Source organism: Mustela nivalis (genome assembly GCF_964662115.1).
Source record: "Mustela nivalis genome assembly, chromosome: 7".
In the NCBI taxonomy this organism is placed as follows: Eukaryota; Metazoa; Chordata; class Mammalia; order Carnivora; family Mustelidae; genus Mustela; species Mustela nivalis.
The window spans coordinates 87,575,869-87,598,676 of NC_139026.1; the positions used below are offsets into that span (position 1 = coordinate 87,575,869).

The window sequence follows — 22,808 nt, forward strand, 5'->3', positions numbered from 1 at the left end:
CTGGAACAGTTTGAGGCATTTATCAGATGTTCAACAAATACCTGTCTAATGAATGAACTTAAAAGTGCTAAAAAAAAAAAAAAACTATGCAACGAATAAAAAAACTCTCAGTGAGGTGCAAAGATACCCCTACATTCTGAATGAAAACATCGGTCCAGCCCCTGCGTCCCGGGCGCGAGCGCGCGGGATCCAGGCGCTCCGAGAGCCCATGCGCGGCGGACGCTCCGGCTGATCCGCAAAGGCCGGGCAAGCTGGGGGCCCAGGTCTGGAGGCGGCCGGTGGGAAGGGCGGGAAGGCAGGAGAGTTGCAGACGCGCGGAGCCGGCCCCGGACGCGCGCTCTAGCCGCTTGGGGATGCCAGGCTTCTGCGGCTCTAGCCGCCCGTCAAGAGCCCGGCAGCGCGCCCCGCCCCCCGTGGGCGGGCCCCGGACCTGGAGGCGCGAGGGCGGGGTCTAGCTGTCCGCGCCGGGGGCGGGGCCGGGCCCGGGCGCTCCGGGCCGGTGCAGGGCCCGGCTGGTCCGCGGGCGCTACCGGAGCCCCGGCCACCAAGGGGTGCGACCCCCCACTGGCCCCGCCTTCCCGGTTGCGGCTCGGCCAATCAGAGCGTCTTTTACTGGCGGGTGGGCCGAGCCGGCCCAGCTGCTCGGAGGCTCTGGCATGGTAACGTCCCCGCGCGGGGGTGGAGGGGGCCCGGGGCGGTCCCACAGCGCCCCCGGCGGCCCGGGCCGGGGCCGGGGGGCCGGGGAGGCTGCCGGGGGTACCCGGGACCCCGGGGGAGGGCGAGGGGCATGAGGGGTTGGGAAAGGGAGCCCGGGAGGGGGAGGGGAGCGGGGATTTGGGGGAGAAGGGGCGGGGAGGCCATGATGGAGGATGGCGGGGGTGGGGGAGAGGGGGGGTTGAGGGGAGCTAGAGTTGCGGGACTGGTTGAGGAGGAGGAAGGGAAGAAGATAAGGGTGGGTTTGTGAAGAAAGGTCAGGAAAGGAGAGGGGGCGGGAATGTGGGAACTGAGGGACAAGGGGAGAGCTGGGGGGCCAGTTTCCCCTTGTTGGGTATTTGGCGTGCAACCCGCCCCTCCTCAGACCCAGTGCTTGTTTCCTTTGGAAGCCCTGGCCGCCCCATAAGATCACTTGGAGACCCCCCTCCTTCGTTTTCCCCTCATTGTGTCGTGAGGTGAGGAGAGGGCATTGTCTCCTGAGGAAAGAGAGGCTAAGGTCCCCATCTAGTCCCGGATAGCCCAAGAAATGAAAAAACAGAGGACCCTTGATCCCAACCCTGGCTCTGCCATCAACAAACTGTGTTAACAACTCTGTGTGACCTTGGGCAAGTCACTACCTTTCTTTGGGCCTCAGATACCCCATCGATTTAAAAAAATAAACAAACAAGGAAAATGCATGAGAATGATACCACACGTCCTTTCCAGCTTCGAAATGGGGTGGTTCCTCAGGAGAGAGTTCAGGAGAATGGGTTCTAGGATGTGGGGAAGCAAGGGAAATCAGGCTGACGATGGAGGCGAGGCCTTCAGCTGGGGCTGCAGAAAATCCCCAGGGATGTGGGGGATGGTAGGCACAAAGCCTGCTGGGCTGGAGCAGGCTAGCCAGCGCCTCTGGCATCCTATCGGAGGGATGGAAGAACTCTGGAAGTGGCCGAGGAGGTAGAGACCTAACCCAAGAAAATGAAGACCGGAATGAGGTCTTCATTCTGAGGAGATGGCAGGACAGAGAGAAGCAATGGAAGCTCTTTTCTAGTAAGACAGCCAATATCTTTGGGGAGAGGGAGGAATATACTAAGGCTGATGTAGAGGATTGGGGATTAGGATGGTCTTGAAAACGGAAGGCCTGGCACTGTTTGGGACAGCTGAAGCAGGGCAGCAAGTAAGGGTTGACTGCAGGGGAATTAGCTGGTCTCTTGGCCTCCATGCTGTTTTTCTTTTTGATAACAGGTACCCTTTCTGAGAGGTACCTTCTCTCACCATTCTGGGAAGTGTGCCTTCCAGCTTTCATTGTCCCAACACAAATCCCTTTAGGGAATGAGTCAGACCAGACCATCCTTGGGATCACCTGGAGGATTTCAGGATAGTGTGTGGATTAGGGTGAAAAGAAAACAGGAGAATCAGTTTGTGAGAAATAGCTGTGGCACCATCACCCTAGCTGGGAGACAGCTTTGTGGAGTAGTTGAAAGCTTTGGGGTCAGGCTGCGTGGATTCCAAACCTGCCTCTGCCGTTTAATCCTTTGGAACCTTGCTCAAATTAATCTCTCTGAACCTCACTTTCTTTATTTATAAAATGGGGACCATAATAACCTTTTAGATGGTTGCAAGGATTAAATGAGTGGCATGATATCTGGCCCATAATAAGCACTCAATAAATATTAGTTGTTAACTATTCCCTCTTTCCTTGCTATTTCTTCCGTCTCTCCATTCTTGTTCTTTTCCCCTTTTATTCTTTCTTCTGAGTCTTTAGTTCTGAGCTGCAGCTTAGATGTAAAGGCTCAGAAGAATTGATTGCACCTTTGGTGGTGGTGGTGGGGGGGGGGGGTGTTGTGTCCTTCCACTGGTACAGGTGAGCTCATGATGATAAGATGATCAGTGGTTTCTTCATCTCTCTCCAGCCCACAGATGTGTCTTTGTTCCAGGGAAGACATAGATCTGCTCTTTCAGCCCATTTCCTGTATCCCTCTGTCACACGAGTTCAGTCTCGCCCCAAAGTGTAATGAGACCCGCACTTGTCCAGGCACTGCAGCAAGTGAGAGAGGGGCAGGGGTGTTTTAGGAAGAAAAGTATACACATTGCACAGGGGAAGCTCAGGGAAGGGAGGGCCGCGGAAGTCCCATGGTAGTTTATGTTCATTCCTTTGCTCTGTCCTCTGCGGGAACTGTCCAAAAGAGTCCAGCATCTGGATCCTGGCCAGGGGTCTCCATTCCAAGTTAAAGATGGACAGTGCTCGCTTCAGCGGCACATACACCAAGTTATAGATGTCCTATACAGTGAGTTTTTCACTATTTAGGTTTTCCCATGCCAGTATTTGATTCCAGTTTTCTTTCCCCAGCTATACAGACAGCCTCTGGCGAGCTGTCCATCTCATTACAGGCCACCTTTACCCAGAGAATTTTATACAACTGTACGTGGGTACATGGGTGCACCTGCACACGTTTGCCTGTTCTGGGATATTCCAGGATGCAAAAATCGAGTAAGGTTAAGGATGAGTCTGCATTCTATCACAGCACTTTGTATGCAGGGTCCTGACTAGACACTCAAGAGGAGGCTTAAAAGGAGAAAACATAATCCCCCAATATGGAGAAATCTCCTCCCACGTAGAGAGACAGGCGGACCTGTGGGAAACACCCAGCAAACATCCACAGAGTAGCATGTCATCAGTGCCTAGTAGTGCTGCCTTTATCCCGAGGGGACACAAGGAGGTAGGAGTATGTGTATGTGTGGAGGATAATCATAAAGGTAATCTGAAGGGGTTGAATACTGGATCATCTTGAGCAAAGTGAGAGACAGTAGAGTAAGAGGAACATAGGGTGTAATCTAACAATTGCTGTGCAGAGAGGAGGAGGGAAGCTACTGAGTCAGGCTGAGCCAAGAGTAGACAGGTCTGTTGAAAGGCAATGTTAGGTGAGATTCTGTAGGGTGAGTAATAGGGAGCCACCACTAATTCTCAAGGAAGAGTTTGGATCCTTGCTGATTTTACCACATGGGAAGCAGGGAATATGCGGAGTGAAAAAAACAGACCGCTTCCTTGTGGCAAGGACAGTGCTGAGGATGACTGAAGAGGAGAATGGACCCAGTCCTGGCTCTGTCCCTGACCACGGTGAAGCCTGGGACTGATAATTTCCCTTAGTTTTCTCATCTGAAAAAGGAAACTCACTTGGGTGGTCACCAGAGTCCCCTCCATCTCTGACATTCTGTGTTCTCTGAATAACTCCTAGGCCTTACCAGTGGCTGTGTTTTGTGGGACCTGCCAAGACCATCAAGTCAATAAATACTAACACCTTCTATGTTCCAGTCTGGGGCAGTGAGGAAAATACAGTGGGGCTAGGAGATCAGGGTGAGCCAAAACAGGCCAAGTCCCTGCCCCTTTAAATGTAAGATCTGGTGGAGGCAGCAATTTCATTGACCCTAAGACTCACATTTTAACATTTCTTGTCAAGACCTCTTAAAATCGTTGCAGTATCATAATTTAAGTGGTGGCATTTGTTTTTTATTAGTGGCCACATAAAATAATGGGACAGTCAGCACCGTGGGAGTAACTGTAAACTTCCAGTGGGTAATTGCTAAAGGGAAGGGTGCGTGGTACACGAGCCTATAAAAGAGGGCTCTGACTTAAGCCTATACCACTGGCCTGGGAGGAAGCCTTTCCTGAGGAGGTAATGGCTGGTAGATGTGAGACCTGTAGGCTAGGTGTATAGGATCGGCAGGAAATTGTGGCAGGCAGAGATGAAGGCCGGAGGTGGGAGAACTGGGAGATGGTGAGTGTGGCCAGAGCACACACTCAGGAACTCAACATGGATGAAGCTGGCAAGGCAGTTGAGAAGCAGACCTCCCACAGCCTTCCAGGCCTTGGGGAGGAGTTTTGGTCTCTACTGTAAGGACAGTGGGAGCCATTGAAGAATTTTAAGCAGGGGGTAACATGATCTGAGGTGCATTTTGATGAGCTTGTAGTGGATGTGGGGAGACTACAACAGAAGGTCAAATGAAAACGAGAGAGGGGTGGATGGATTCAAGAAATGAGTACAAGGTACAATTAGCAGGACTTAGTGATGTATTGACAAGAGGGAGGTGTGGAGAATGACTCACCAGTTTCTAACTTAGACAGCTGTATGGACTGTGGTGCCAGCCTCAGATGGGCAACTCTGGAACCTGGTAGGACCCAGAGAGATGGTTACGTAGCATCTGGGAGGTCAGAGAGGACCCTAAGGCAGCTTGAGGTGGGTAAGCATGGCACAGAGAATTGGATTTTCTCCCACATTGGTGAATTTCTGACTTCCCATGCTAAGGACAGTCTTGGCTGGGGCAGGTCTGAATACAGGGCTGGAGCAGTTGGACCCTGAGAAAGGTGATTCTGGGTGGAATAGTGTGGCTTACCCTTCTCTCCTTAGGACAAGATGGGTGGGAACAGAGGCAGGACAGATACTACGGGAGGTAGAGATTAGAAAGCATCTTTCAATGCCAAGCCTTCTCAGTGGAGGGGGTCACTGGGAAGGTAGGGAAGTTGGGCATCAGTGAGGTGTCTTCTCAGCCAGCTACCACCTTTCCCTAGAACTCCTCCCTGATACCCTCTAACCATCAAGCAAAAGGAGGAAGGACAGGGCCTTTTAAGCTGCATCTTGAAGCCTCAGTTTACTTAAAAAGATTTTTTTTTTTGAATGGGTAATATAGTCACATGGATGCATATTCAAAAGTACAGCGAGAAGGTTCCTTTCCCACCTCCGTCTCCCTTCTACTGATTTCTTTCTTGTATGTCCTCTTTTCTCTCCAGTTTTCATACAAATGATCACACTTTGCTGCACTTTGCATTTTTTTCCACTTGTTAATGGATCTTAGAGATTGCTCCTATCAAGACCATGAATAGCTTCATTCTTTTTTTTTTTTTTTTAAAGATTTTATTTATTTATTTGAGAGAGAGACAGTGATAGAGAGAGCATGAGCGAGGAGAAGGTCAGAGAGAGAAGCAGATGCCCCATGGAGCTGGGAGCCCGATGTGGGACTCGATCCCGGGACTCCAGGATCATGACCTGAGCCGAAGGCAGTCATCCAACCAACTGAGCCACCCAGGCGTCCCGGCTTCATTCTTTTTTAATGACTGCATAGTGTTCCATTTTATGTTTGTGTATAATTTCATAGTTAGTGACGAGTATATAGGCTGATGCCAGTCTTCTGTTTTTACGAATAATGCTGGACTGGAAACATTGTATATGCATCATTCTGACCATATCTGTGGGATGAATTTGGCTATATTTATAGATAAGGTGTTAGAATTGGGAGTGTTTGGTCCTTTCTTTGTCCCTTCTTGCATTCATTCAATATTTATTGAGTACCCATTATGTGCCAGACACTGGAGCAGGTACCAGGAGTCCAGCTTTCAACAAGTCCTACAAATCCCTGTCCTCATGGAATGTTACTACACATGTAAGGCAAAACACAATAATTACGAAACCGTATACACCAGGAAACTAAGAAGGGCATCAGATAGAGAATAAATTCAGTGGTCGGGAATGCTCTTGGGAGCACGTGGTATTTAAGGCAACAACAGCAGGATGGGATGAGGTGGCTAGTAGGCATAGGGCAGGGAGACCAAGCTGTTCAAAGTCTCAGCCACAGGGAGAGGAGGTCGGGATCTGTAGGGGAAAAGGGTAGAGCTGCCGAGGAGCAGGTCATGGGGAGTGGGAGGTGTCAGAGTGAGCAAGGGAGTAAAGATGAGGCCAGTTGGGGGGTGCCCACAGTGAAGAGAGTGGGAGGCTAGTGCTTAAGGTGTGGTGACTGTTTGGGCTTAGAGGGCTTTGGGGTTGACTCTAACAGTGAATTCAGGTAGGGGGACGGGAAAGGAGGTCACTTCCTCCCTGGCTATTGGGAATGAGAGACCTCTGTTTAAGGCTTGAGGGAGGCCCAGCCTTGCCCACAGATAGGAGAATGGATGCAAAGCCCTGGGAAAAGCCACACTGGGCCTATAGTCCAGCCGCCCTCATCTGTTCTGGGGCTCTGGTGCGATAAAGACCCATGTGGAAGGGGACCGGCAGCCTGGCTCTTGGCTGGTAGAAGAGAGCAGACTTAGCCAGGGCTCGGAGCTGGGTGTGGGCAGGAAACTGGGCCAGGAGACCCTTCCTCTGAACTTTGTGCTCCTTTTTCATCCTCATCGCTCTGCTTCCCTTTTGCAAAAGCCCATCTCTTTGCCCATCCTGGGTCCTATGACTTTTCTCTCCCTCAACAGTCGGTTCCCGATTCTGGTCCCCGGCCCCCAGCAGCGCCTGCCCCCTTCCCACCGGGGCCCCCCATGATGCCACCACCCTTCGTAAGTTTTATGTCTTTCCCTGGGCTTGGCTTTTCCAGCCTGCTCCCCGATTTCCCCGGTCCCTAGCACTGCTGCATTGCCAGCACGGTTTTGTGTCCTGCTTCCTCTGCCACCCTTGGAAAAGGGGTAGTGTTGCTTGGGCATGGGGGTGGGAGGAGCTGCTGTCAAGCTCCCTGTCCGTCAAGTTGACAGCTCCCCCTTTGTCTTTTTGTCCTTGGGACACACGGGCTGGGGTAAGAGAAGTGGAAGGGAAGAGACCCTCTTAGTGTAAGCGCATGGTGGGGCTGCCTTTCTCTTTCACTACTCCTTCTCTGTTCTTTCAACATGCCACTGAAGTCAGGCTGAAGTAGCAGCTGGTGGTCATTGAACTGGAGAAAAAGGGATGGGAGGCAGGGGACTGGGGGGTCTGGGGACCTGGAATCCTGCCTCTGAGAGGACTCTTTGGGGAGAGTTGCTCAAGGGATGGAGCCTTCCAGCCGCGGTCTGGTGGCAGTTAGACGTTTCCCCTCTCCCTTCCCTACCTCTGAAGAAGCTGTGGTGCTTGCCTCTTAGACCCAGAAGACCCCCCCCCCCAATTTTCAGTCTTTTTCAGTGGTGGGGAGCAGGCAGTTTCATGCTTTGCTCTTCTTAAGCTAAAGCCTTGGAATTGCCTCAGAGCCAGGCGGTGCGGGGAGTTGAGAAGGCAGGAGACAGGTGGATATTCCCTGACTGGTCCAAGGCAGGGTCTTCTCTACTCAGTGTCCCTTCCTTTCCTCACTTCCAGATGCCCCCTCCAGGAATTCCCCCACCCTTTCCTCCGATGGGACTACCCCCCATGAGTCAGAGACCACCAGCCATCCCCCCAATGCCGCCTGGCATCATGCCCCCAATACTTCCACCAATGGGGGCGCCACCACCACTCACGCAGGTAATCCTCCCTTCTGCCCCAGAAGTGCCTCAGAAGACCCCGTGAGTCCGGCTAGGGGTGGAGGGGAGAAGGGGCATCTGGACTTCAGGAAGTAGGGAGAGAAGGGAGGGAGCTTTGGCCAGGCCCATGTGGATTTGTCCACTGCGTGACGGGAGGAAACTCTGTGGTGGGGCTGAGAGCCTAGAACCTAGAGATTGTCTAAGGCGGAGCAGGGGACCATGCGAAGGTCATGGCCCCAAAGGGTATCTCTCGGGAACCTGCCTTGTCTCTGCCTGCCCTGACCTCGGTAGTTGTTTTTTTATCTTCTTTGTGTCCCCAGATACCAGGAATGGTACCTCCCATGATGCCAGGAATGCTGATGCCAGCGGTGCCTGTCACTGCAGCGGTAAGCACGAGGGGGGCTGGCAGGAAGCAGGCCCTGCAGCCCTGCGGGTCTGACTCGGAGGACAGGGATGCGGCCTCCATCCTTTCCCTCTTCTCTTTGGTTCCGTCCCGGTCCCAGCGGCACTCCCCACACTCAGGTCCTCCTCTCTGGCCACATACTCTGCTCTTGTAGTTTCTCACTCACCCCCAAAGACATGTTACTCTTTTGTCCTTGCTGGGCCCGGCTCCCTGAAGGAACACATTCATGGCTGACACTGCTTGCCCTCACAGAGCTGGCACTGCGGACACTTGAATACAGTCCCCCCTCACACCTTTTCTGTCTCTGGTGGAAGCAGCAGCACCTGGGGATCTCACCAAACCTTCTGGTGCCATTGCTCATTGTAGTAGAGTCTGGGTAGGATGTAGTGGTTGGCATCTACTGTGGAAGAGGGGCCTCGGAGGTGGACTCGACAGAATGCTCTCACTTGAGGAAAACCAAGAACAGCTGCTGTGCGATTCCCCTTAGGATCCTACAGCCACGGCCCCAGAGGGTGGGGGATGCCTGTTAGGGGGCAGAGGTCCCTGGGAGCAGGACACACGGATCCTGGCCTGGCCTGCTTCTTCATCCCCCATGGCCTGGGTCCTGGGGGCCGCTGGGCTTGGCCCCAACCCTTCCCCCTCCTCTTTCTTCGGCAGACGGCTCCGGGTGCGGACACAGCCAGCTGTGAGTCTTCTGGGGGTCTGCTCCCCCCAGGCTCGGAGGTTGGGGGGTACAGGGGAGAGGGGACCGTGGACTAGAGCCCACCCTGGATCATGCCTGTTGGGATGCCAGGGAGCCTGGGATGTTGATGGGACCAGGGGATATTTATTGGGGATGGAGTAGGGGAGGAATAGGTGGGATAAAATGGGGGTTGGGGCAAGGACTTAACATTTCCCTTGACTTTTTTTTTCTAGCTGCTGTGGCTGGGACAGGCCCTCCGGTGAGTTCTTCCAGCTCAGGGGTCTCTGGGTAGAAAAGCTGAAAGTTGGGGAAGCTGATGGTTAAGTCTTTGGGGTAAGGAGGAGAAGCTCTGGGGATGGGGCCTTGACCACCATTCTGTGCCCCCTCCCCTCCCAGAGGGCCCTGTGGAGTGAGCATGTGGCTCCTGATGGACGCGTCTACTACTACAATGCTGACGACAAGCAGTCTGTGTGGGAGAAGCCCAGCGCTCTCAAGTCCAAGGCAGAGGTCCTGAACAGGGCTGTTCGGCCCTTCCTTTCAGCTTCCCTGACCCTTCCAAGTCCTTGGCCTCCCCTGAGTCTTTAATTATACACATGGTTCCTCTGATCCCAAGATCCTTGACCATTGCCCCAGGCTCCCTAGGATCTCAGGAAGTATGTCTTCCCCCATGTTGAGCCAGGCTAGGTGATAGCTAAAAACTCCCTGCTCACAGGATCCTCTTCGCTCCCCCGACTGTGCCTCCACTAGGGGGCATGCCCAGCCCACTGATGTCCTCTGACCCATCCTCTTGCAGTTGCTGCTGTCCCAGTGCCCCTGGAAAGAGTACAAGTCAGACACGGGCAAACCTTACTACTATAACAACCAGAGTAAGGAGTCTCGCTGGACCCGGCCCAAGGACCTGGATGACCTGGAGGGTGAGGAGTGGGTAGGGCCCTGGCTACGCTTCTGGGGGGTGGCCCTTGCCACCCTGTGACCATGTTATTTTTTTCCCATTGCAGCTCTAGTCAAACAAGAGGCTGCAGGGTGAGTGACTTGCCCACCTATCTCCCTATACGTGGGGCCAGCAGAGGGGTGGGAGTGGACCCTTTGTCTGTGGTCCCCACTCCGTGGAAGAGCCAGCACTCAGTCTGTACGTGGAGTGGCCTGCTCTGGCCCCCGTCCTTCACAGGACAGACAGACCAGCTGGTCCCTGACTGTCCCACTATCTGCTCCGCTCCTGGACACTGCTCTTCCGGTCCGCCTGCAGGAAACAGCCACAGCAGCCCCAGATCTTGCAGCCGCAGCCACCTCAGCCCCAGCCTGAGCCCCCACCTGGGCCACCTGGTCCCACCCCTGTGCCCCTGGGCCTTCTAGAGCCTGAGCCAGGTGGGAGTGAAGATTGTGATATGTCAGAGGCCGCCCAGCCTGTGGAGCAGGGTTTTCTGCAGCAGCCAGAGGAGGGCCCCAGCAGGTGAGGGCTGCCCCTCTGAGACATTCCAGATGCTGGCTTCGGGCTCCCTGCCTAGTTCAACCCTTGACTTCTGCCAGGCCTCTTGGGAAGGGTGTGAAGATCTGGGCATAGCCTCTGGAGGGCAGAAGGGGGCTGCTCTGGGGAGCCAGGCTGTACTCTGACCACATAGGCACTGAAAGCTGGGGGACCTGGGAGATGCTGTGGCTGAGTTCCCTTTGCCCCCCAGTGCTGCTGGACAGCATCAGCCGCCACAGCAGGAGGAAGAGGAATCAAAGCCAGAACCAGAGAGGTCTGGCCTCAGTTGGAGCAACCGGGAGAAGGCAAAGCAGGCCTTCAAGGAGCTGCTGAGGGACAAGGTGCGGGGATGGGGCTCCCAGGGTAGGCCTGGAGGGGGCTGGAGGTGGGCAGGCCCCGTGACCCCTGCCTGCTCCATTCTAGGCTGTCCCCTCCAATGCCTCGTGGGAACAGGCCATGAAGATGGTGGTCACCGACCCCCGTTACAGGTAGGCCTGGGCAGAGGGAGCCAGGCCCTCCAGACTGTGTGTGAGCAGCTGGGCCAGGGCCTCCCTGAGAAGCCCCAGCTCAACACTCTGACCCCAAGGGGGCCCGAGTCAGGAGAGTGATAGAAGGGCAAGGGCACAAGGAAAAGAAGCTGGAGGGCCTCCGGGAGGAGGAGGGGAAAGGTATATGATATGAGACATTCAATAAATGCTTGTTGAATTGAATTGATTCGAATTGAATTAATTGGGGTAAGGGGGCTGGATAGGGCGGAGGCCTGAATGCACCTTGAGAACCAACCTCAGAGCAAAAGGGCTCGGTGTTAGTGTCTTGGAGCCCCGTCTTCCCCTCACTGCCTCCCATCCTTCCTCTCATCCCAGAGACCCGTCTTGCCTCCCTGCAGCCTGCTGTTCCCATGCATGGACCCCTCACTCAGTTCTGTGTGCCGTGACCCTGCTTGGTGGGCTGTGCAGGGTGACTCCTCTATTCCCCCCCTGCCCCCAACTCCCACCCTCTTCACCCCAGTGCCTTGCCCAAACTGAGTGAGAAAAAGCAGGCATTCAATGCCTACAAGGCGCAGCGGGAGAAGGAGGAGAAGGAAGAGGCCCGGCTAAGGGCCAAGGAGGCCAAGCAGACCTTGCAGCATTTCCTGGAGCAGCACGAACGCATGACCTCTACCACCCGCTACCGGTCAGGAGGCCGGGCTGGGGTGGGGTCTGGGAACCCTGAGAACATACGGGCCCAGAGTCTCTGTCCCCTGCCTGCCTACCCAGGACCCATATGCTCCACAGGCGGGCAGAACAGACCTTTGGGGAGCTGGAGGTGTGGGCTGTGGTCCCTGAGAGGGATCGAAAAGAGGTTTATGATGATGTCCTCTTCTTCCTGGCCAAGAAGGAGAAGGTAACAGTCACTGGCTAAATCCGTCAGTCTGTCCTCAGGCTTTTTGTGTCTTTGTGTCCTTGTGGAGCCTGGTCATTCATTTCTCAGCTGCCCCAGGGTCTCAGCTCCTTCCTTGGAAGCTAGTGTGGCACTTGCACACCCCCCGCTTCTGCTCGGGGCTCAGGGCCTACAACCTCGGTGTGGGAGGGCAGGAGGGCATCTGCGAGGGGTTGGTCTGTAACCCGTGCTCCTTCCCCTTTCTGGGGACGGGAAAGTCTTGAGTCTGGCCCTCCTAGGGTTCCCTAGCTGCCTGCTTTTCCCCAAATGCTCCTCTGCCCAGGCCCACCTGAGTAGCTCCAACCTGCCCTACCTCACCCTGACCCTGACCCTGTGGCTCCCCAGGAACAGGCCAAGCAGCTCCGGCGCCGCAACATCCAGGCCCTGAAGAGCATCCTGGATGGGATGAGTAGTGTCAACTTCCAAACTACATGGTCCCAGGCCCAGCAGTACCTCATGGATAACCCCAGCTTTGCTCAGGACCACCAGCTGCAGAGTAAGCCTGGGTCTCCACTCCCGCCCATTCCTTCCCTTTTCCTCACTGACCTGGGAGCCCAGGGCCTGCCTCCTACTGCTCCCCTGCACTTACTGCCCTTGTGGATGTCCGGGGTCCTCTGCATTCACTCTGTCCCTGTATCTCTTCAGAGTCTAGAGATGCTGGAATACTGGGACACCCTTCCCCTCCCTCTGGGGTCCACTGTTGACCTGGACATTGTGTATCCTTGGAGGAAGAGCTCTAGGATAGGCAACAGAGGACCAGGAGAGGATAATTTTTCCAACTCCTGTGAATATGGTCTTAAATTGTCTTGATGCCAGGGGTCTCCACTGGTCATGTGTTGTCATGATGAGCTCTTATTGGCCTGCAGTCATTGGCAATGTCAGAAATTGACCTGAACTTTCATCAAAGCCTGATCCATTCCCAGTTCCGTAAAACATAAAACATTAGATCCCGAGATTGCTGGTTTCATACGATTCTTTCCAGTAACTGAATTCACAAGAGCTGAATACTTGCTAGTTTTGTTCTCCTGTATTAATGAACCCTCCTCCAGAACCACCATTCCAGTCTCCTCTCCCACAGAGGCTTCTGCTCCCTTGCCCCACCACCCGGGGTGACCCCGGCACCTACTGAGGCAGCACCCTCAAACACGGGGTAGGGGTGTGGGTGCTGGGGCCAGTGAGGGTGCCCCACTCCTGCAGCACCTGCTGAGCCTCCTTTCTGTGCTTAGACATGGACAAGGAAGATGCACTGATCTGCTTTGAGGAGCACATCCGAGCATTGGAGAGGGAGGAGGAGGAGGAGCGGGAGCGGGCCCGCCTTCGGGAGCGGCGTCAGCAACGCAAGAACCGGGAGGCCTTCCAGGTATCTTTGCCACCTGCTAGTTAGGTGCTCATCTCCGGCGGGGCCCATAATCTCTTCGCTCGTGCCCTGCCTCGTCTTGGCTAGGCCTGTTGTTTCATCTTCGCCCGGTCCTGTGCCACCTCCACGAGGCTACTCTGCTTCTGCTGTGTCCCTTCAACTGGGGGCCATGCTCCTCTAGGGAGACTGGATGTATGCAACACCCAGAAACTGCCAGCAGAGAGCACCCTAAAGGCACAGCTTGGCAGCTCGGCCAAGTTCATTTCCGTTTGGTGGGGAGCCATACAGGCAGAGCTCGATTGTCCCTCAGCTTGGAGGTGGCAGCAGTGGGGGTTCCTTAACTCTAACACTTTGGGAAGCTGAGAGCAAACCTCAAGCAGGACATGCTGCAGACAAGTTCCTATTTCTCTGCCTCCCAGACCAGCTGCTTGTCATGTTTGAGTCTGTCCCTCTCTGTATTTACATTCCCTCTGTTTTCGCTGCTCTCTGCCTCACCATCTGTAGCTTTTCATCTTTGCCTCCTTCGCCTGCATTTCCTCAGGTGGGATTGTCCCTCCCATCCCCTGTTTTCCTCCCTAGTCTCTGCCTCTGCCTCTCTCCATGTTTCCCTCTCCCTGTAATTGGCCTCTCCCCACTCAGACCTTCCTGGACGAGCTGCACGAGACAGGGCAGCTGCACTCTATGTCCACCTGGATGGAGCTGTACCCAGCGGTCAGCACTGATGTCCGCTTTGCCAACATGCTGGGCCAGCCGGGTAAGGCAGCCAGGCTCCCCCTTCTCTGGCCTGGCTTCCTGCCCTGCCAGCCTCTCTGCACCCCTACTCCCTGTCCTGGACCCCTCCCCCAGGCCTTGGGAAGCTGCCGCCCGCCAGGCCCCCCCTCCCTCCCTCCCCCGCAGGCTCCACCCCTCTGGACTTGTTCAAGTTCTATGTGGAGGAGTTGAAGGCACGATTCCATGATGAGAAGAAGATCATTAAGGACATTCTTAAGGTGAGGGAGGCCCAGGGTTGTGGATGGATGCAGATTGGGTGCAGGGCGCCTCTCCGGACAGGACTCCCTGCTAAGTCCTGTTTTGCAGAAGCAGTGTAGCTCCATTCAGCAGAGATCTGCCGTGATCCCTGACTGCACTGGGAACACACAAATAAGAAAGATGCGGTTTCCGTCCCTAAAGAGCTCATGGCCGAATAGGAAGATAAACATGAGACCTGTTATAGAGAGGGGCAAGTGCTATTAGAGACGAGAATCGACAGAATTGACACTTTGCACTATGCCTTTAAGAATGAGCAGGTGGAGGAGACTGACATCCTGGGTATGGGGTATTACAGGAGCAGAGGCAAGGGTGTGAGAAGGGCATGGCAGGTCTGAGCATTAAGGGGCACAGCTCCTCATAAACTGGTGGCCCACAGATATTCCTTTGGCCCGTACAGTGTCCTGGAAACATTTCAACTTTGTTGTTAACATTTTAAAATTAGGAGATTGTACAGAAAAATCGGGGTCTTTTAGTTCTCTTAAAATTATGGCTTATCTAGCACCACTGGGCTGGTTTTGCAAAGCATTCCAGGGCCTCAGACTGAGATGCCACTGCTTTTTAGAAGGGGCAAGCCATCCTTAACCTCACGCTCCCGCCACCCATCGGATGTGGCAGTAAGCAGCTGCCCCTTACCGCTGAGCAGGCACCTTGCTTAGACTGTAGAGAGAGATCTCTTAGACTGGAGAGAGAGTTCTCAACGTCTATGTCCTTGAAAGGTGGAAAAGGGATTGCTGCACTAAGAGAGCCTTGTGTTTCAGAAGGAAAAAACAAAGAGAAAGCGTATTTCTTGGTGGAAGTGAAGAACGTGCAAAGGCCCTGGGGAGGCAATACGCCCAGCAGTTAGGAGCAGCACTGTGGAGACAGACTGCTTGGGACACAAGTCCAGCTTAACCACTTATTAGTTGTGTCACCTTCGGCAGACTGTTTAACCTTTCTGAGCCTCAGTTTCCTCACCTGAAAAATGGAGGATTTTCCACCAACCTACACCTAATTACCAAGGGCAGTAACTTGGTACCTGGGGCAAGAAGGGTCAAAAATAAAGCTAGGAATGGCCCACTGCACACAGAGCATTTCTTTGAAGTTCCGTATTTTGCTTTACAGATTCAGGTGTTGCATCTTCACACCCTTCACTTTTCTGTTTAATATAAACGTAATGTTTTAAAAGTTCTTACCATTAGGTTAGACGTGCCCTATTGTCCTGTGGCTTCCTGTTTCTCTGAAAGAAAGAGCCCTAGATGTAAAATACCTTGAATACTAAAATAAGAAGTTTGGGTTTTTATCTTGTAAGTAATGGGGAGCCAGGGAATGCTGTGGTCAGAGGATGTCTTGGAAGAACCATGGGGTAAGAGTATAGAGTAGCATCCCTCAGACTGAGTGCTTGTGTCCGTAGAGGTAGGTAGTTGGAGGACAGTTTTTGAAGCCTCAGGACACTGAAAAGTCACAGTGGCAAGTGATTCAAACAGATCTGGAACTCGAGCCTCCCCTGCTGTTAGGACCCTTTGGTAGGAAAGTCGGAGCAGCACAGGACTCTGGAGGATAGGTTAGAGGTTCGGGAGGTGAGAAGGGAGGCCAGTCGGGAGGCAGTCTAGGTGGTGAACGAGCTCGGCGGAGGCAGCAGAGACAGCAGATGAGGGAGAGCTGTGCTCTAGCTGTGTTTTTCTGAGACCCCCATCCCCTCCCCTGAGTTTCCTCAGGGGAGCCTTGGGACAAGAAAGGGGGAAGCTAATGCTTCTTCGTCTGTTTTGTTTGTTTTGTTTTTTAAAAAGATTTTATTTATTTATTTGCCAGAGAGAGAGATTGGACAAACAGAGGAAATGACAGGCAGAGGGAGAGAAAGAAGCAGGCTCCTATTGAGCAGAGAGCCTGATGTGGGACTCGATCCCAGGACCCTGGGACCATGACCTGAGCTGAAGGCAGAGGCTTAACCCTCTGAGTCACCCAGGCACCCTTCCTTCGTCTGTTTTTAAGGATAGCAGCTTTTCTTTTATATACTGAGGTTCTCTGTAAGATTTTTGTGGAAGAAAGATTTCTGCTGGTAAAAAAAAAAGAGAGAGAGAGAGAGAGAGAGAACTTTAAAATCAGGAGGATGGAATCACTCAGAAGTCAAGTGAATTGAAGTTGGCGGAGGTGGGACAATGGTACCATTACGGAGGATTTGGCAGGAACAGGGCTAGAGAGAGAATAGAAATTCCATTTAGGGAATTAGTCTCAAAAGTAACCTGGGGCAGGGAGGAATACAGCAAAGACCACATTTTAAATAGGACATTTGTGTAAAGTATAAATATCTAATCCCAGGAGAGCTGTATTTTATTGGATGCTTACATTTTAGCCACAGAGTGGCTGGTCCTGCCCACTCTCATCCTTGCTGTGTCCTGTCTCTCCACATCTCTTGAGAAAGAAGGTTTCCCCACCGCTCCCCCTTTTGGGCTCCTGCTTCAGAAGGCCGATGAGCCCAGGAGCCCCTGTGGCCAACCGCTAGCTGGGCAGACTGTGAGGGCACCTCTCACCCTATAGGATAATGGCAAGAGCCTTGGACTTGGAACAGCTGGAAGCCAGAAGATCTGGGCCTGCGAGATCCATGGGAGTGGGGAGAGGGGTGGCTCACAGGGAATGAATTATTTTGGGGTCTGCTGAATTTGAAATTTCTGTGAAACATCCAGCCTATTATGGGTCTGAAAATCAGGAGGGAAGTGGGGCTGAGGTCGCTAGGGACAATGTAGATTGAAAAGACCAAGTGCTATTCTCAGGGGAGCAAGCACAAGCAAGAGAGGCAGTCAGAGGTCAGAGAGACAAGAGGGCGGTTGTTGAAGGGAGCAGCACACGTGCAAAGACCAGTCAAGTGAGGACTGAGAAGGGGCCCGTGGAAGTTGTCTCTGAGCACATGAGCACTTCGAGGAAAGTAGTATCTATAAAGAGGGTGGAATGGAGTCAGGTAACTCCTGGCTTAGACCTCTGCAAGTCTTACCAAATTTGAGCCTCAGTTTCCTCATCTGTAGAATAGGAATAATTTACGCACATGGTTGTGGGAAGTGCTAATATTTGTAAAGTGCCGGGCTTGTAGCAGGCTCACTAAATGTTGATTCGTTTTCCTTTGTGCTGCATTTAAAGATTTTGCACCAAAGGGAAAGCAGCACAAGTTGTTAGCTTGAAGAAGGTGAGAGCAAGGTGGACAGGCTGTTCCCAGTCAAGTGAGGTACGAGTTTGAGGGGAGTAGCCAGCAGAGAGGTGGGATGGACGCTTTCACTCTCCTGACAGAAACTGGGCTGTTTGAGAAGGGCTAGAGTGTGGGTTGAGGAAATGCTCTCGAAGACGACAAGAAGAGCACATTCCGCCACAGGTGGAGGGCCGGAGCAAGTTCATGCTGTGTGGAGGGAGGGGAAGGGAACCGGGCCGGTGCCTCCACTGGCGCAAACTCCAGATCGGCTTGGGCCCAGTGAGATACTGCTCCGAAGCCCCTGCTTTATTGAGGCATAGATGAGCAGCTCAGAGCCAGGCCCAAGGTGCTTCAAGAAGGGGAGGTATTTTTAAGTGTTCTGGAGTTGCACACCTGATGGCCTTGAATCCCCCAGAGGACTGAGGGATCTGCATGGGTGTAGTGCTTCAAACTATGGCTGTGGTGATAGGGCCCGGGGCAGAGTTCTCAGTCACCCACCAATGAGCTTTGAGACCGCGGGCAAGTGTGCAAGTTTCTCTAAACCTTGGTTTCTCCTTCCATATAAAATTAGGAGGCCAGGACCTATGCTTATATTTCGATTCTGAGGATTAAAAGAAATAAGGTGTGTGAAGCACTCAGCACAGTATCTGGCAGCTAGTAAGCACCCAAGAACTAAGCCAAAGGATGGGACCAGCAGATGTTGGCAGAATGCAAGGAAGTCACGGAGCAGCAGGAGGGCCTGAGTAGGGCCCAGCCTGAAGCCAAAGGAACAAAGAATTACTTGTGGGAAGCTCAGGCATCCATCAGCAGACATGACACACACACATGCCCTCTGCCCTCCCCCCATGAGATCCAGTGCCCCCCTCTGCTCCCTGCGACATCCAGACCAAGGGTAGGCATGGGAGGCTTAGGTGTCAGATGGTGAGGATATGGACAGCCTAGTTTCAGAAGTGCATCTGAGTCCTATGGGTTGCTTCTGGGGGCTGGGGGACTTCTCGAGCATCCCATCCTGTAGTCCAACCCTCTGCCTGCCCCGGAGGCCAGCTTCAGGCCTCGGGCCCATGGTGGCCCCTGCTTCACACACCACTGTGCCCACAGGACCGGGGCTTCTGCGTGGAGGTGAACACAGCCTTTGAGGACTTCGCCCACGTCATAAGCTTTGACAAGAGGGCTGCTGCGCTGGACGCGGGCAACATCAAGCTGACCTTCAATAGTGTGAGGGCCTGGGCGGGGCGGGGCTGCAGCCAGGGCTCTGGTCTCCAACTTATCCCCTTGTCTTGTTCTGTCCCTTTTCACTGCCCCTGTGTGACTGTACCCATCCCCCTGCTCTGTTCAGTGAGTGGCGGCAGGAGCCCCCAGACCCCACCTTCCCATGTCCTGCAGTGTGCCTGAGTGGGGCCTGGCCACCCCCTCTCCTGGGTGACCCTGCTCTGCCTCCTTCCCGTCCTCAGCTGCTGGAGAAGGCAGAGGCGCGGGAGAGAGAGCGGGAGAAGGAGGAGGCGCGAAGAATGCGGCGCAGGGAAGCTGCCTTCCGAAGCATGCTGAGACAGGCCGTGCCTGCCCTGGAGCTGGGCACTGCCTGGGAAGAGGTCAGGGCTGCAGCCTGGCACCAGACACTACCCCCTCGGTCCTGAGGGCAGCGGTGCTTCTCTACCACTGGGGGCCCACCCCAGTCATAGCACAGCTCGCGGCCAGCTTCGGCCCCCTTCCTTCCTCTGCCCCAGCCCTGCCCTGTGCTCCTGGCGGTGTCCGTGCCTGCCCGGGGCTGGTCTCATCAGCAGTGCTCTCCCGTTCAAGGTCCGTGAGCGCTTTGTGTGCGACTCAGCCTTTGAGCAGATCACCCTGGAGTCGGAGCGGATCCGGCTCTTCCGCGAGTACCTGCAGGTACTGGAGGTGAGACAGAGCTTCTGACTCTATGTGTCTGTGCCAGGCTCATGAGCAGCCTGTCCAGCTCAGCAGAGACCCCAGTGGCCTCCTACCCCCAGGGGCGGTCCTTGCCCTGAGGTCTGACGTTGGCCTGGAGAGAGGCCTGAGGCCCTCATTTGAGGCAAAACCAGATTTTTGGGTGCAGGGTGCATCCTGTGGCGAACCCTGGGGCCTTCCTCACCCCTCTCTTTGCTTCTACCAGACTGAATGCCAGCATCTCCACACCAAAGGCCGAAAACACGGCAGAAAGGGCAAGAAGCACCATCGGAAGCGTTCCCACTCGCCCTCAGTGAGTTGGTGGGCAAAAGGGATGCTGGGCCAGTGGGTGGGGGGAGGCTGGATTGTCTTGGGGAAATAGGAACCACGTTGCTTGTTTTTTCCCTATACCGCTTCTCCTCGGAGTGAGATTTGAAAATTCCTTTGGCCCTGGATCCTCCTCTCTGTCCCCAGTTCCCAGACTTGAGGGCTTCTGGAGGCCAAAGAACCCGTACGCTGACATGTCTGTGCTGATCTGCCCAGGGCTCGGAGTCAGAAGAGGAGGAGCTGCCCCCGCCATCTCTCCGACCCCCAAAGCGGAGAAGGCGGAACCCCTCGGAGTCAGGCTCTGAGCCCTCTTCCTCACTTGATTCGGTTGAAAGTGGGGGTGCTGCCCTTGGAGGACGGGGCTCCCCATCTTCTCGCCTTCTCCTTGGATCAGGTGAGCCATTGGGAGTTGGAGTGGTTGACTCAGTTGAGAGGAGACAGCACCCTGAGGGTGGAGGGGATGAGGAGGTCTGTACCTATCGGAGTGGGAAGAACTGCCCTGCCCTGCCCTTGCAGAAACTGGGAGAAGGAAGGAAAACAGTACCAACAGAGACTTCCCCATCTAGCTCCCTGTCTAAAGAATGAGCCCCTCCCACCCCCACCATGGGACTTACTAAGTATTTTCTATCTCCAGATCATGGCCTTCGGAAAGCCAAGAAACCAAAAAAGAAAACTAAGAAGAGAAGACACAAGTCGGTGCGTAGAGAAGGGACTGCTACTCAGGGCCCTGCTATGCTGAGGGAGCTCTTCAGCCGCCTCCCGGGCTATCCTTCACAGGAACTGAGCAGGCGGGCTCTGGGCTCTTACAGAACAGTCCTGAGAGCGAGACAGACCCTGAGGAGAAAGCTGGCAAGGAGAGTGATGAGAAAGAACCAGAACAGGACAAGGACAGGGAGCTGCGGCGGGCGGAACTCCCTAACCGCTCCCCAGGTTTTGGAATCAAGAAGGAGAAGGTGAGAGGCAGGCACCTGGCCCCAGCCCAGTCCGTACCCTCCACAGGCCTCCGTGGCCCTCAGCGGAGGCTGTGGGTGAGCTGTGCCTTTGCTCCACCAGACGGGCTGGGACACGTCGGAAAGTGAGCTGAGCGAGGGTGAGCTGGAAAGGCGGCGGCGGACACTCCTGCAGCAGCTGGATGATCACCAGTGACCCGGCGAGCCACTCTGCCTCGGGTCTGTGTGAGGCCGTGGATCCTCGGTCACCCTCACTGTCTGCACTAGACTCCTTTCTTAGTCTGGTCTGTGTCCACTTTTCCTCAAGTAGCCCCGCCCCCAACGCGCCACGACTGGCACCTCCCCAGGTTGCTCGTGGTATTCCAGGGTCCTCCACTTCCCAGGCAACTAGTGCGGTCCTTGCCCTCAGCCCCAGACCAGAGATTGGGATGCCATGTGGAGCGGGTGGTGCCAGTAGAGAAAATGTGAGAAGGGGCCTCTAGGGAAGAATGACAGGTTGGTGACAGGCGGGGTCCTTAGCCTCTAGCATCAGTGCCTGCTCCTGCCTGCCTGGGCCCTTGGGCTCCACCACTCCTTCCTTAAGCCCCGGGACCCAGTGTATGTGTGTTTTGTTTTGTTTTGTTTTTGTTTTTTAAATAATATTTATAACATGGCCAGTGGCTCTTTTCTCTTCGCCGTATCCTGCTGGGGCATGCTGGAGACTGGGCAGGTGCACGCGTGGCCAGCAGAGAGCACTAGTGTCCCGTCGCAGGCCGGCCTCCTTTTGTGTGGTTGGAGCCCAACCAGCCTGGTTCCCCTTCCCCAGGCTCTTATGCTTACCTCCCCCAAGGAGACAGCAGGCTCCATGTGGCCTCCTTTCTGTCCCTGTGGTTCAGGTCAGACTAAACGGCCACCCTAGGCACCTCCACCAACAAAGAGGAGACAAAGTCAGGCCTGGTGCTTCAAGCCTTTGTTGGGAGAAGGAAGGTCTGGGATTTATGTACATGAGAGAAGGGAGGTGGTACATGTACAGAAAGAATTGGATCCCTGTATTCCCCTGCGGGGGCTGGGACAAACTTGCAAAAGACTGAGAAAACAGCTAAGACCGCTGTGCCCCAGTCCCCTGCCAAAATATCCTAGTTGTGGAAAGGGGGCGAGGGTGCTGACCGTGCGCCCTTTCTCTAGCAGTCCCGGGAGAACCTCTACCCTCTGCCCACGCAACAAGGACAGAGCCAGCCTAGAGTAGAAGGGGCTAAGGGCAGTAAGCATGGTATCTCTCCTTTACCCTTATTACCAGGGCCCAGCTGGGTGGGGACCAGGCTTAGGTGGGCCTTGCTCCTGGTAAAAGATGATCTGAGACTTGTAGAGTCCTGGACCCCCCCGAGTCTGGATACTTACAGATCACAGCTGACCAAGAGCCTGCAAAAAGGAAGGGGGAAAAAAAAAGAAGGGGTATCTGCTTTCCCTTCTTGTTCCTCTGACCTAGTGACAAAGGGGGCTGTGGGCCCCTATACAGGCTAAAGCTAGAAATGCCTTTTTCGCAGCTCTGAGCTGACCTTTGGTGACCTTTCAGTTGGGAAATGAAGCTGAAGACTGTGGGGCTGAAGTGCAGTCCTAGAGGCACCAGGGAAGTGCCAGGCCCCAGGAGACCCAGGGCCCCTGGTGGTGTCAGGCACGTGCAGCTTTGAGAGCTGGGGTGGATGCTAGGCAGAGAGCAGCACAGCCCTGCACTGCACCCTCGGCTAGTTCCAGGGCCCCAGGTCCACAGGTTAAAGAGCTGAAGTGCTTCTGCCTTCAGGGTGTTCTTAGTGGGGGCCTGGAGCCCGGGGGGGCCCGCTGGGCGGTGCGGCACTCCTGGCTTGGTGGCGAACGACAATGGGCTGGTGGTGAAGGCCTGTGGGGAAGACAGAGGCCTGTAAACAGGCAAGGAAGCTGGGCCAGGCCCACCCTCTGTCAGAACATACCCTTGAGGAGCAGCCCCACAGGCAGGGCCAAAGAAGAGCCAGTCATGAGGCCGAGGAAGGAGAAGCCTTAAGAGAGGCCAGAGGGAATGGTCAGGGAGCCTGCCGGGACTCTGCATCTTCGGAGGACCAGGTTGTGACTAGAGGCCGCTGGGCAGCGGCAGAGACAAAGTAGACTTGGTGATAGCCAGATGCTGAGGAGAGCCCCCAGGTAGACTGAGTGTCAGGAAACCGGTTAAGGGACATCAGTTGCTGTTGGCAGGGC

General features: G+C 54.6%; 2 protein-coding genes across 11 annotated transcripts in view; one reads left to right on the plus strand and one right to left on the minus strand.

Annotated features, from left to right (window-relative positions):
- The first annotated feature begins 463 nt into the window (after positions 1-463).
- Positions 464-21,256, plus strand: PRPF40B (pre-mRNA processing factor 40 homolog B). Of its 3 annotated transcripts, none has more exons than XM_082741221.1 (26): positions 473-659; positions 6,929-7,009; positions 7,773-7,916; positions 8,236-8,301; positions 8,976-9,003; positions 9,234-9,259; positions 9,397-9,507; positions 9,794-9,914; positions 9,999-10,023; positions 10,247-10,450; positions 10,677-10,806; positions 10,889-10,953; positions 11,474-11,638; positions 11,740-11,848; positions 12,230-12,380; positions 13,111-13,244; positions 13,881-13,995; positions 14,139-14,230; positions 18,523-18,639; positions 18,876-19,013; positions 19,222-19,317; positions 19,553-19,639; positions 19,870-20,047; positions 20,288-20,349; positions 20,463-20,606; positions 20,707-21,256. In XM_082741221.1, exons 1-26 carry the CDS (start codon positions 657-659, stop codon positions 20,797-20,799), a joined length of 2,685 nt encoding a protein of 894 aa, XP_082597347.1. In that variant the 5' UTR covers positions 473-656; the 3' UTR covers positions 20,800-21,256. The 3 variants fall into 3 exon arrangements, with proteins under 3 accessions (XP_082597349.1, XP_082597347.1, XP_082597348.1); XM_082741222.1 differs by lacking the exon at positions 473-659 and adding an exon at positions 1,670-1,743; XM_082741223.1 differs by lacking the exon at positions 6,929-7,009 and having other exon boundaries at positions 464-659.
- A 281-nt stretch (positions 21,257-21,537) lies between these two features.
- The window catches only part of FMNL3 (formin like 3), a 53,579-nt gene continuing 52,308 nt past the window's right edge, over positions 21,538-22,808 (minus strand). For all 8 annotated transcript variants that reach the window (XM_082741218.1, XM_082741220.1, XM_082741217.1 and 5 more), the window contains one exon: positions 21,538-22,476. In XM_082741218.1, the coding sequence (XP_082597344.1) occupies positions 22,388-22,476 (89 nt within the window). In that variant the 3' untranslated portion in view covers positions 21,538-22,387. The remainder of the gene's footprint in view (positions 22,477-22,808) is intronic.

What these genes read in the sequence shown, in the direction of transcription:
- PRPF40B (XM_082741221.1), top strand. An exon ending in AGAAGAGAAGACACAAGTCG is followed by an intron (nt 20,350 to 20,462) that starts GTGCGTAGAGAA and finishes GGGCTCTTACAG; the next exon opens with AACAGTCCTGAGAGCGAGAC. An exon ending in TTGGAATCAAGAAGGAGAAG is followed by an intron (nt 20,607 to 20,706) that starts GTGAGAGGCAGG and finishes TTGCTCCACCAG; the next exon opens with ACGGGCTGGGACACGTCGGA.